The 13,806-nt window shown below is 39.9% G+C and overlaps 1 protein-coding gene across 15 annotated transcripts in view; it reads left to right on the top strand.

The window, feature by feature from the left end:
- PSD3 (pleckstrin and Sec7 domain containing 3) overlaps positions 1-13,806 on the top strand; it is an 804,858-nt gene that overhangs the window by 299,595 nt on the left and 491,457 nt on the right. For all 15 annotated transcript variants that reach the window (XM_069075744.1, XM_069075743.1, XM_069075746.1 and 12 more), the window contains one exon: positions 10,725-10,833. In XM_069075744.1, the coding sequence (XP_068931845.1) occupies positions 10,725-10,833 (109 nt within the window). The remainder of the gene's footprint in view (positions 1-10,724; positions 10,834-13,806) is intronic.

Raw genomic sequence — 13,806 nt, 5'->3', positions numbered from 1 at the left:
CTAGTGAGGACACATGCTCAAAGATGTAATAATATTGTGAGCATGCATACACACACACACACACACACACATTCCTTTCCAGATTTTGCAAAACCGGACCTTAACTATGTCAGTGAGATTGAAAATTTGAGTTCTACAAATTAGAAGGAACACAAAGATTTGTAAGTGGGGATGGGGAAGGGGAGGAGAAAATAGTAGGGAAAAAACTAAAGCGAAAATAGGAAAAACTGAAGTCATGGCCCCTACCCTGAACTCCTATTTCTCCCTCAGGGTTCTTAGGTATAAAGAACTGACATTTGTAACAGTCATGAGGAAGACAAGTCATACATAGTCTGTCGACTATATATTTGACTGCTGATTTTTGAAAAATGACCTTTTTCTATCAGAGTTTTATACCCCAAGTCAGATACAAATAGCAGTTTTTATCCATGTAATCTCTGGGAGCACAGGAGATGTGTGAACAATCCCCTTCTCTTATTGTATTAGTAATTCAGCTTTGGTTTATGTGACTGTGCACACTCCTGTTTCCTTCTGGTTTTTCCCATCCTCCCTACACAACACACAAATGAACCCATGCTATTTAAGGGTGGGGAGAATGAGCTCAAATGTGTTTTATACTCATCACCTTGCCCAGAGTGAGTGTAGCCCTTCCATAGTGGGTGGAACTTTTGACCTCAACCAGAAATCCAGTTGGATAATGGTTGCAGTGTGAATTATGTGAGGAGGACAGCTTGACTAGCATTGCCCTATGAACTTTTTCTATTATTGCACTGGCTGATCAGAGAACCTGAACAGGCTTTCCCAAATCAGTTTTGGGTAATTCTTCCAGAATCTGACTCTGGTTCTTCCTTATGCTTGGAATGGGTGTGTGTGTGTGTGTGTGTGTGTGTGTGTGTGTGTGTGTGTGTGTGTCCATGTCTACCAATCCTTTTAAAACACAAATGACATGGCCACCTCCTTTAGGAAGGTCTCCTTAATCCTTGCAGATTTGTTCCAAGCCTTCAGACCTCACCTATCACTTTGTTTTGCATAGCTCTAAAGCACTTAAACTGTAATATTGTCTATTCCTCATTTAACCCTTCTCTTCCCTTCCTCCTCTTTGCCCCCATCACAGTGTCCCTGGAGAGTCCGTTTTCAGGAAATGGGCAAAGGTGGACTGGTAGCAGCTGGTGGGAAAATGAGACTGGGCCTCTCGGGGCTTTTAAAAGGGCTGTGAATTCAGTTCTTGTCCCTGGTACTCACACAATTAAAAACAGACTGTCAGTGGGGCTGGGTAATTACTGGGTGGGGAGCGCTGAGGCTTGTTCCTTGCTATCATCTCCACCACCCTGGGGTCAGCTTCATGATTTCTCCTTTGGTTTCCAGGCTGCTTTTAACTTTCACAGGACTCTTGAGATCACCCTTACCTGGCCCTGTTTCCAGACAATTTAGGACCTTCTAGTGCTCCCTTCACCCCTGAGAGGCCTCTATGCCCTGTGATTGGCTTTTCAAGTGTAGAGCCAATTAACCTGTCAAAGGAACAGGGACTGCTTGAGAGAGATGGTAATTTACTCCTCCCCTTCCCCCCACCAACAGAGACATTCTTCTCCTTTCCTGTTAATACATGTAGGCAGGCATTTATGCACATTTTATACTAACAGAGAAGAGAGATGCATGGACTCACAGCATCATAGGATTTAAAGTGGGGGATCTCTTACATCAGGATCCTGTGTATCATGGATTGCTATGGCTGTATAGAAATTTAAATTTATTTAAATGCAAAAAACAAAATGCATAGGGATACAAAAGAAACCAGTTATTTTGAATTATGTAATTTTTCCCCCATCTAAATTTGAAGACCCATTGAAATTTATCCCTATGTTCAAGATGGTCAAGAACCTTTATCTTACATAGGGCTTTTGTCTAGGGCAGTTCTTTCTCTCAGCCTGAGCCCTTTCCAGACATCCAAGAACAGACCTTTTCAAGGTGGGGCTGAGTGATTTGTTGGGCCTGTTAGAAAAGGGATTCCTTTTCAGAATGTGGGAGGAACTATTACATGATCTCTGAAATGGTAGGGTCTAGTAGGAAGAACATTGAACCTGGTATCAAATCTTGATTCCAGCTTTTGCTACCCACAGCAAGACAGTTAACTGCCCATTGCACAATGAGGGTATGTCACTTTCTCCACCTACCCTACCTTAAAGAAGAACTAGGCACATCCATTGTGTCACATGAATATAAGAATTTTTAAAAATAATTTTAAATATTTTACTAAAACTTGCTATCATTTCTCCTACAACTTAAATACAAATAATTACAAAAATATATTACAATTTTACTTAGAAGTAATACTGTTTTATCCTGCTATCTTTAGAATGTGCATTGTACCTATGTCATTTACTGCAGCATGGGTCCTTTGAGGAATTCTTAAATTCTGGTCCTTCTAGCTCTAAGGAGAAATGAATTGTTTTTGTTACTCCAGCCCTATGGTTCTGTTTTCCTCCATCCCAACCCTCTCATTTGACAAATTAGGAAACTGAGGTATACGTAAGTGGGGTGACTTGTCTAACAGGTTAGGATTGGGCCTTCTTCTCTCAGCCAGATTGAAGTATCAAGTAATGCTTAACTTTCGGTCGAAGTTTCTTAATTACTAGGGCAAGTAAAAAGTTGTTTTCAGTAGGAACAAATAAAAGTATACTGCATGGATCATGGAGAAATTAAACATGTTTGGTCGTGTGGTTATTTCATGCAGTATTCCTTTTGTGCTGGAGCATAATGCAAGCATTTCTTGAAACATTTTTTTCTATGGTTAAGATTTTTCACAAAGACAGATTGGTCACCCTTCAATTATGTGGGATTAGAAGGATTTAATTTCAGTCTCATCACTCTTGAGTTCCCACTGCCATGAACCAAAATTTCTCATCCGCCAGAGGAGGAATATAAGCTATTGGTCCCCCCCTTCCCTTGTGTCATTTTATCCCTGGCACCTAGTTATTAGTTCCTTACACATTGTAGGTGTGATTGTCTCATGTTTCTACAGTATCATAGGATCAGAGACTTCAAAATGGACCTTAGAGTCATCTGGTTCAATCTCCTTATTTTAAATAATATTCCATTTCCCCCAATTACATGTTAAAGCAATTTTTTTTAACAATTGGTTTTTTTTTTAAAGTTTTGAGTTCCAAATTCCAACTCCCTCTCTCCCATCCCCAATATTTTAAAGGTAAAGGAACTGAGGGCCAGAGACATTAGGTGACTTGCCCTGTCATACAGATAAGTGACAGAGTCAGGATCTGAACTTGGACTCCAAGTCCAATGCTGTTTTCCCCATATCACATTAGATCACTTCTTTTTATTTTTATTTATTTATTTATTTATTTATTTCTTGAGGGGGCAAAGGGGTAGGAAATGAAAACCCCTTTAAAAGTGGGCTGTTAGCATCATGCTTTGCCTATATTATGCTTTTAACTTTCTGAATCGGGCATATTTGTCCTTTTATGTCCCAGGCTACTCACAAGGGGTAGAGCAGCCCAGCAATCTCCAGTTTCACATTCTCCCCTTCTCTTGAAAGACTCATGAACAAAGAGACCATGTCTTACTAATCTTTATGTTCTACCCAGGCCTTGGAATGAGGAGGCTTCCAGTCTTGCCACTGATTGACACTATCTGTATGATCACAGGCAAATGTGACCTCTCCGCGTCCCATTCAGCTCTCCAGTTAGGAAGAGGTTGCTGTTCTATGTGGGTAGAGGAGTTTAACACACCAGGAGGTCTCTACCCTGACTAAATTACAGATCCTGACAAGTTGTCTCCAGTATCTTGTACATGACAGAGGAGTGAGGCATGGGTAGGTTATCTGACTCCCTGAAAGAGCTCTGGCCTTTAAATCGGGAGATTCCAGGAGAACTGGGTACTAGGCCTTCAAAGTCACAGCATCCCTGAATTTTAGAGATTTATTACCTCTAATTAAAAAAAAAATCCCTCAATGCCTCAGTTTCTTAACTTGTTAAACAGAAATAACAGCACTTGTATTAGCTGTCTACTAAGGCCTTTGTAAAGATCAGCTGAGATCTTTTTTTTTAATTTAAAAAGATTTATTAGAAGATATATAAAAGCTGCAAAAATATTTCAGTCAATAGATGTTACATTTAATATACAATTTAAATAGTTTTAAAATGTAGAATATAAAAAAGACACTACAGTTGCATAGCTTAATAGATTGATCATTAAAAATGGCTCAGTGTCAGCAAAGGAGGTAGACATTTCATGGGTACAATGGAATAAAAAAAATTAGCTCATTAAGAAGAGTAGTCCATGATAGCTCTGTCCCTCATACCTCTTCTTCTTCCATTTTAACTGTGGCTTTCTCTTTCAGTTTGGCCAATAAACAGAGCTTGATCTCCAGGCTTATGGCTTTGGCAAGGGGTGGAGGCACAGCATTACTCACCTGTGTGTGGGTAAAAAGCTTTATAAACCATAGAGGACAGATCAGCAATTCAGCAAGTCAGTATTAAGCACCTACTGTGTGCTAGCCACTGTTCCCTGGTTGGTGACATCCTTCCCTCTGTGTGTGCTGAGGCTGGCAGCTGCCAGTCTGCCTGGTGAGCGTGTGAACGAGAAGCAGATGGGATTGAACTAGATCAAAATGGAAGTTAGAGGACTAGGAACAAATGCTCTTCCAGTGTGGCTTGTGAAATAGGGCCCCTGGAGCCCTCAGTCCTCATGGCTCTCAGTGACCTGTAGCACTTCAGAGGGTCCAGCTCAGGCTCAGTTACTGGGCCTCAGACACTCTTCATACTTTTTGTGTTCTGTGAAGATTTGAAATCAGAGTAAAGCACTTCTCCTCCTGCCTCGACGCACCCCACTCCCAGCCCTCTTAAAGCTAAAAGCTCCATGCTTTTCCTAAATTATGTTTTTAAATTTCTGGATTATATACATCTGTCTTTGTCTCAGGCTCAAAGGGCAACTCTCTATGATTTTCTGAGCAGTGTTGTTAACTAGAACCAAGTTGAGTAGGATTGGGTTCCTTATCTGAACAAATTAAGGTTCCTTGGCCTTCAGGAGACAGAGTTTATTTTGCAAACAATGTACTTCATAGGATCTTATATATATATATATATATTTGCTTTTTGGAGGGGTGGGGTTAAGTGACTTGCCCAAGGTCACACAGCTAGTTTTATGTTAAGTGTCTGAGGTCGGATTTGAACTCAGGTCCTCCTGACTTCAGGGCCGGTGTTCTATTCACTGCGCCACCTAGCTGCCCCTATAGGATCTTATCTTTAGTCCTTCATTTTATCTATCTGTCTATCTAGCTGTCTGTCCACCTGTCTATCTATCTATTGGTGTATCTGTCTGTTTCTAGATCTACCTAGATACCTCTCTCTCTCCCCAGTCTATATTCATTTATTCATCTATGTATGTATGTATGTATGTATGTATGTATGTATCTATCTATCTATCTATCTATCTATCTCTACATTTACCTAGGTCTCCTCACCCTCTCCTCTCTCCCTCTTCTCCCTTTCCTCTCTCTCCTCTCCCTCTTCTTTCCCTCTCCTCTCCCTCCCCCTCTCCTTTCTCTTTCTTATTTCCTCTCTCTCTCCCTCTCCTCTCTCTCTCTCTTTCTCCCTCTTCCTCTCCCTCTTTCTCTTTTCTCTCCCTCTCTTTCTCCTCTCCCTTTCTTCTCCCTCTCCTCTCTTCTCCATCTACTCTCTTTCTCTCCCCCCAATCTATATCCAGCTATTCATCTGTCTGTCTATGGAGATCTGGGTCTTTGGAAACATTCTGTTTCAAGGAATGCTGAATGACATCATGTTTTAGATATTTAGTGAAAATCTCAAATAGAAATGGGACCAGTAAACTGGACAGTAGGATCCCTAGTGCTATACATTGAATTAACATTATGTCCTGTTATATTTTTATTTACCTTGGACAAGTTGCTTAACCTCTACCTGCTTCAGTTTCTTCAACTGTAAAATGGGGATAACAGCAGCACCTGCCTAGAGGGTTGTTGTGAAGATCAAATGAGATGATATTTGTAAAGTGCTTAGCCCTGGCATATAGTAGGTGCTTAATAAATGCCTGTTTGCTTCCTTCCCCTTTCCATCCTCCCCCCCCCTTCCTTCGAAACTCCCTCCTTCCCTCCCTCCTTTCCTTCCTCCCTTTCTTTCTTTCTTCCTCCCTCCCTTCCTGTCTTCCTTCCTTCCATCTTTCTACAGATGAAAAAATAAGGCTCAAAGAGTTTTAAGTGACTTGCCCATGATCACCTCCCTGGAAGTTACAGAGAGGGAATTCAAACCCAGGTTATTTCTTGACTTCAAGTCTATCACTCTTTCCCCTGTGCTGTGCTGCCTAGAATGTCTGCTCCCCTCCCCTGCTTGTTGAGCTCCAGTCCTTCAGTGCCCAGCTCAGATGCTACTGCAGCCACCGAGCCACTGTTATCTATGGTTACTAATGCTCTCTTGTTGTTCTACTCTGTCTACTCTTTGACCCTCCCTAAGCTTGTATTAAAGTTGTCTGTGTTCTTGTTTTATCCTCTACTATACTAAGCCAGGCCCTTCTCTTTTCCTCCTCCTCTCTTCCCCTCCTCCCCTCTTTCCCCCTTCTCCTTCTCCTCTTTCCCTAGGTTTCCTTTCTCCTTTCTTCTCTCTCCTTTTCTCTTTTGTATTCCAGCAACTAGAACAATTACTTAAAATTTTAATTGTGTACTTAATGAATTAAGTCTAATTCACCAATGGTCCTGAAAGAAGGAAAAATATTTCAGGTAGTGCCATAGAAAAAACAACCTGAAAAATTGAGTTAAACAAGCATTTATTGAATGCCAAGGTGCTATGAAAAAAAAATGTTTTTTTAACAGAATAGAAATGACAAGCTGTCCTCCTCAAGGAGCTTACATTTTACTGAGGAATAAGTTGGGCTTCCCTCAAGCTAACATTGCAAACCATCTCTCCCCTTCCCCCCTTCTCCTCAATCACTTAAGGATTGGTACAAAGATAGACTAAAATTCTCTATGTCTGGGCATAAAAGAAGATGGGGAACTGGTAGAACTAGGAGCCCCAAGAATGGCCATCATGGATCAAGTTAATTTTACCTTATAAAGTTAAAAGTCAGGGATCTTTAAAAAAGTTACTTTGGCTATGACCCATAGGTCAAGATTACAGGCCAGTGTACAGGTATCTGGGGACTGCAAACCAGACTGAAGGCTCCATAGGATTCTTAGGTTTTTTTGTTTTACTTTCTTTTTAAATGCCTCTTGATTCAGGGAGAAAAGAAATCATATTCCCTATAATCAGTGTGTGCTAGAACATAGGAGGGCGTGCGTAAATTGGTTAGTTATCTTTGTTGTGACTGCTTAGAACATCAGCCACACCATGAGTCATTCTAGGCCTTCTGTGGATATAAGCCGGCCATATTCAGTTGGCCATAGGTTGTTCATCCTTGTTGACAAAATCGTTCCACAAAGAGCTTTTACTTAAGCAGCAAAAATAGGATCACAGACTTAGGGACCATCTCAACCCCCTTGTTTTATTTATGAGAGGGCTGAGTGGATTATCCAGTTAGGCTAAGTGACTTCCCAAGGCAGGTATTAAGTGGTGAAGTTAGGACTTGTACCATATAACAAGACTAAGTCTCAGTTTCCTGGTATGTAAAATGAGAATAATCACACCTGCACTGTCTACCTTGTAAAACAAGCACTTAGTAAAACTTAACTTAAAAGGACTATGTAAATCCAAGCTATTAGTAATTCAGCCTGATATTGCATTGTTTTCTTTGGGGGGGGAGCAGTCATATCATCCTGTTGGCTTATATTGATCTTGCATTAGACTAATATTCACGGATTTTTTTTACCTGAATTGCTGTCTAGGTACATCTTTCCATTGTGTATTTGTGTAATTGATTCTTTTTTAATATAGGTACAAGGGCTCTTTGGTTATCCCTCTTGAATTTATTCTTATTAGATGTACTCCAGTTTTCTAGTCCATCTCATTCAAAGGTCCTGGGTGGCGCAGTAGATAGACTGCTAGGCCTGAAGTCAGGAGGATTCATCTTCCTCAGTTTAAATCTGGCCTCTGGCACTAGTGACCCATGGCAAGTCACTTAACTCTATTTTGCCTCAGTTTCCTCATTTGTAAAATGAGTTGGGGAAGAAAATGACAGACCACTTCAGTATCTCTGCCAAGAAAACCTCAAATGTGGTCATAAAGGGTCAGAAAAGCAATTAAACAGCAGTCTGGGGTCAATGAACTTAAAAAAAAATTGATAGCCATATTTCAGTATAATTGGATTCTTTTTTTTTTTTGGAGGGGGTAGGGCAGGGCAATTGGGGTTAAGTGACTTGCCCAAGGTCACATGAGTAGCAAGCATATCAGGTGTCTAAGGCCAGATTTGAACTCAGGATCCTCCTGGCTCCAGGGCCCGTGCTTTATTCACTACACTACCTAGCCTCCCCTATAATTGGATTCTTATGTATTTTACTTTATGCATTTAAAAACTTCACAAGGAGGGGTATATAGGTTTCACCAGTCTGTCAAAGGGTTCCATGAGTCAATAAAAGCCTAAGAATAAGAACCTCGTATCCAGATGATTTTGATCTTCATTTTTTTCACCCCCAAATTAGCTTTATGTCAGCATATTTGATGACTACCTGTTATATCTTCATCTAAGTCATTGGTTTAAAAAAAAAGTTAATAGGGTAGGGCTTAAGAAAGACCTGTATCTGCCTCCACAAATAATTCATCAACATTCTTTCAATGGGTTTCAGTGGGTTATTGAACCAACTCTGAAATCACATCCATTGTGTCTCATCCTTATGGATATTGTGGCCAACTTTGCCAAATGCCCTTCTGAAATCCAGATGTCTTCTGTGTACATCATTTCCTGGTTCACCAGTCTAGTAACTCTATAAAAAAAAAAGGAAATGAATTTAATCAATAACATGATTTATATTTGGTGAACTTGCACTGGCTTGTAATGATGACCATGTTCCTTTTTAACTATTTACAAACTATCCACTTAGGAATATTTTGGTCTCTGCTTTCTTTTTTTAAAACATTTTTTATTTTTAAGCAATTGGGGTTAAGTAACTTGCTCAAGCTTACACGGCCAGGTGTTTCTGGGTGGGTACTAAGTATCTGAGCCTGGGATTCGATCTCCAGATCATCCTGACACTGGAGCCGGTGTTCTTACTCACTGTGCTACCTGGCTGCCCCGTGGTCTCTGCTTTCTTGAATCCCTTCTCTTTATGAAAATCATTGCCTCATTCAGCATAAAACGTTGGCTCATTCTTAGTCTTCCAATATACCTCTCTCATCTTCTGAGATTCAGCAAAGATCAGCGAAGTCTTTCCCAGTCCTCCTTAATCTTAGTGCTTTTCTTCTGCCATTACCCCAATTTATCCTGTATTTAGCTTGTTTATGGGGACCGTATCCAGTCATTCTGATCTATATCTTGCTGCTAGACCCATATGACCCCAGAGGAGAGAGACTGGTGACATTGCACAGCCCTCCCTCACTTAAATCCAATTCACTTGTAAGTCATGGCATCATCTTCCTGATGTCATGGTCCTTTTTGAGAAAGAAGGACAAATGACAACAGCCTGTTTGTACATGGCTATTTGTGTGTTGTCTCCCCCATTAAACTGTGAGATAGCAGAGACTGTCTTTTACATTTCTTTGTATCACCAGCACTTAGCACAGTTCCTGCACGTAGTAGGCTTTTAATAAATGCTTGTTGACTGACTGACTGAAGGTAGTTCAGTGATCACAGTAGCAATTATCAAGGGATATAAAGAAATATATTCTAGGGGCGGCTAGGTGACGCAGTGAGTAGAGTGCCAGCCCCGGAGTCAGGAGGACCACCTGAGTTCGGATCTGGACCTCAGACACATAACACACACAAAAGAAAACTAGCCGTGTGATGTTGGGCAAGTTACTTAACCCCAATTGCCCTCCAAAAAGCAAAAAAAGAAAAAAAAAATATATATATATTCTATGAGCTTGTAATCTAGATATTTACATATATGTATATAGGTATGTAAAGAATAGATATAAGGTATTTTAAGGGGAGAACTCACCAGCAAGTTTGAGGAGGGGTATGCAAGAATGATGAAAGACTTCATGTAGGCGATGGTATTTGAGCAGAGCCTTGATGGAAGTTAGGAATTTTAATTAGCAAGGGTGAAGAGGAAGTACATTCTAGGCATTGGGGTAGCCTGAGTAAATGCACACAGGTAAAAAAATATGTGAAAAACATTAAAAAGGCTAGTTGGTTTGGACCTTATATGAAGTATGTGGAAGAAAGGAAAATGAAAATAAATCGGAAAAGGTTAAGTCATGATGGTTTTCGAAAACCAAAGAAGAGTCTATATTTGCTCCTAGAAGTAGGGTAGGGAGTCACTGGAGTTTACTGAGAAAGGACATGATATAGTAGATCTGTGCTTTAGGGAGCTGTGTGGAGGATGAATTATATCCAAAGGACAGGAGAGAATTCTCATGCTTGGCTCAGTTGTGTATATGGGACATCAGAGTTCCTCATTTCACTGAGGGGTGTACCTGAACATAGAGAAGACACAGTCCTCTGCCCAGGGGCACTTATGTTATCATTAATATACTTAACAACATAATCTATACCTTAAAAATGGTATTGCTGTGGAGTGGTTTCCTTAAATACGGTGTACATACAGTAACTTTTTGAAGAATGATGCATTTTTAAACAATAGAAGTTTTATCTCTGTTCTCATTTTGCAGGCAGAAACATTTGTTTGGGTTAACAATGGATCAGCTCATTCCAAGAGTGTTGCCAAGGCCAAGTATGAATTTTTATTTGGCAGACCAGAAGAGAAAGCCCCAGAAACCAGTAAGTATTCTTTTTCTTTTTTCTCACCTTGATGCCAAAACCAGGATCTTTGGCAAGTTCTCCTCATTCTTGGTGTTGTATATCACTATCTTCACAGAATTATAAAATTTCAAAGGGAAAAGGGACCTCAGAAGTCGTCCAGTCTGACCCTTATTCATTTCTTCATTCGCTTATTTAATGCATATATGTAGGTATTTTTTTAAAAACAAGTTTGTATTGTTGTCTTTTGTTCGTTGTTGTTTAGTCGATTAGTCATGTCCAACTCTTTGTGACCTCTATTTGTGGTTTTCTTCCAGAAGATATGACCATTCCCTTCTCTAGCTCACTTTACAGATAGGAAACTGCAGAGTCACACAGCTAGTAAGTGTCAGAGGCACGATTAAAACTTGGGTCCTCCTGACTTCAGGACTGGTGCTCTATCCACTATACCACCTAGCTGCCTTCTTGTTTGTTACATCATTATCATTCCAACCCATATTTAAACAAAAATTTCTTCTATGACATATCCAACAATGGGGTCATCTAGCTTTTGCTTATGAATGAGACCTTAAAAGTGAGGCAAACCATCACTTGCTGAAGCAACCCATTCCAGTCTGTCAGTACTCAATTATTAAACATCTACTGTGTGCCAGCCACTGCATTTATCTCTGGGGCTGCAAAGGAAGGCCCTTGCCCTCAAGGAGCTCACCTTCTAATGAGGGAGACAGCATGTAAATGACTAGGTATATACAAAATAAATAGAGAGTAGATTTCAGAAGGTAATGTCTGGGAGAAGGCACTAAGATCATGGAGGAGCGAAGAAGGACTCCTAAGTTGAGATGTGGAGACTCTGCAGCCAGTGCAGAGATATGGAGTCAGGGGATGAGCGGCCTTTTGGAAGAACATGTAGCTGGATCATAGGATGCATGGATAAGGAGACTGGGCTGGCTGGTAGGAGGGGTTTTGAAGAGCTTTCAATACCAAAGAGAGCATTTTATATTAGAATATGGAGGTAATAGGCAGCCACTGGAGTTCACTGAGTAGGGGAGTGACATTATCAATTCAGCATTTTAGAAAAATCACTGGCAGCTGGATGGGATTGGAGATTTGAGGCAAGGATGGCCAATTACAATGAGAGGTGATGAGGGCCTCAACTAGGGGGCCACATTCCAGTTTTGAATACTTCTGTTAGGAAGGTTTTTTTTCCCTCATATCAAGTCAAATCTCCCTCTGTAGTTGTTCTTACTAAACCATAGAGCGATCTTTTCAGTCATCAGTAAATGTTTATTAAGCATGTGCTGCCAGGTACTATACTAAGCACCAGAGATACAAAGAAAGTCAGAAGATGTTTCCTGCCCTCAGGGAGCTCACAGTCTAACGGGGGAGACAACATGCAAACACAAATATGTACAAACAAGTTGTAAACAGGATAAATTGGAGATGACAAACAGGGAATGAAAGGCTTCCTATTGGTGGTAGGATTTTAGCTGGGACTTGAAGGAAACAAGGAAGCCAAGAGATGGAGATGAGGAGGGAGAGCATTCCAGGCATGGGGGAGATGAGTGAAAGTGCTCAGAGTTAGGATATGGACTATTTGTTCATGGAAGACTAAGGAAGTCAGTGACATTGAATCACACGGTATTTAGGGGCATAAAAAGACTGGAAAGGTGGTGGTGAGGAGGCATGTTATGAATCTCAATTCTCCTTAGGCTTCCATTATATTAAACATTAAGTATGGGTGTGTCTCTTAGCATCACTGGAAAATAAGAACAATTTATCAAGCATTCTTCCAGTCTTAGAACACACTTCATAATGAACCGTTTAAAAATAATACACAGAGCAAATAAAATTCTTGCTAACCTTTTACTCTTTTGGGGTTTGAGGATTCTGCAGGATGGGGATAACAGCTAACAGCGTTACTGTGAGGTTCAAGGGGGATAATACAGAAAAAGAGTTGTAAAAATTTTAAAGGACTATATAAATATTATCACTAAACTCCATTAAAACTCATATTTTTTATAATGATTCTATATACAAAGACATTTCTTTTCCATAAGTCAGACATAAGTCAGATGGTTAAATCCCAGTTTTGCTACTTAATATTTCTGTGACCTTGGGTGATCCACTTACCTAGTGCTGAACCTCAGTATTCTGAGCTGTACAGTATGGGCTTCATCTAGACCATCTCTGATGCCTCTTACAGCTCTTAATTTCTGATCCAGATTTATCTTTTTTCACTCCAATGACAAATAATGATTCCCTACTATATACACTTCCTTTCACTGAAGTGAATTTTTTTATAATTAATTTTATAATTAAAATATATTTATAATTTATAATATATATATTTATAATTAATATATAATTTAAAAATTATTTCACTGAAGTGAATGAAATTTTCACCTCCTCTGAGAAAATATCAGAAGTTTATATTCTTCTCTTGTTAATAGAAAATCCCAGACTCCTTCTTGTTACTGTGGAACTAGTGGTTTTCCCTTAGGGGAAGGTAGGTGGTACAGTGGATAGAATGCTGGGCCTGAAGTCAGGAAGACTCATTTTCCTGAGTTCAAATCTGGCCTCAGACATTTACTAGCTGTGTGACCCTGGGCAAGTCACTTAACCTTGTTTGCCTCAGTTTCCCCATCTGTAAAATGAGCTGGAAAAGGAAATGGCAAACTACTCCAGTGTCTCTGCCAAGAAAACCTCAAATAGGATCTTTGCCAAGAAAATCTCAAATGATGAAGAGTCAGACATGACTGAAAACAAGTTTTCCCTTCTTTAGTCATAATGTAATATTTCATATCAAAACAAGATCTGACTTCTTAGGTTTTTGTTATCTGGTTTGCTTCAATGAAAGAACTGTAATAGTATTTTTGTTTCTAGGGTGATATATTGCCCCTTCTAGGTATTCATTGATACATTTGCTCCCTGGGAAAAAAAGTACAGTACACAAGAGAGTTTTAAAGACTATATAGAACTATACTAACCTGGTCC

Source organism: Petaurus breviceps, unplaced genomic scaffold (assembly GCF_028583685.1).
Source record: "Petaurus breviceps papuanus isolate PSGF00001 unplaced genomic scaffold, PetGlider_PUasm1.0 90919, whole genome shotgun sequence".
NCBI classification, from domain to species: domain Eukaryota; kingdom Metazoa; phylum Chordata; class Mammalia; order Diprotodontia; family Petauridae; genus Petaurus; species Petaurus breviceps.
This window is presented reverse-complemented; position numbering and strand designations above follow the sequence as displayed.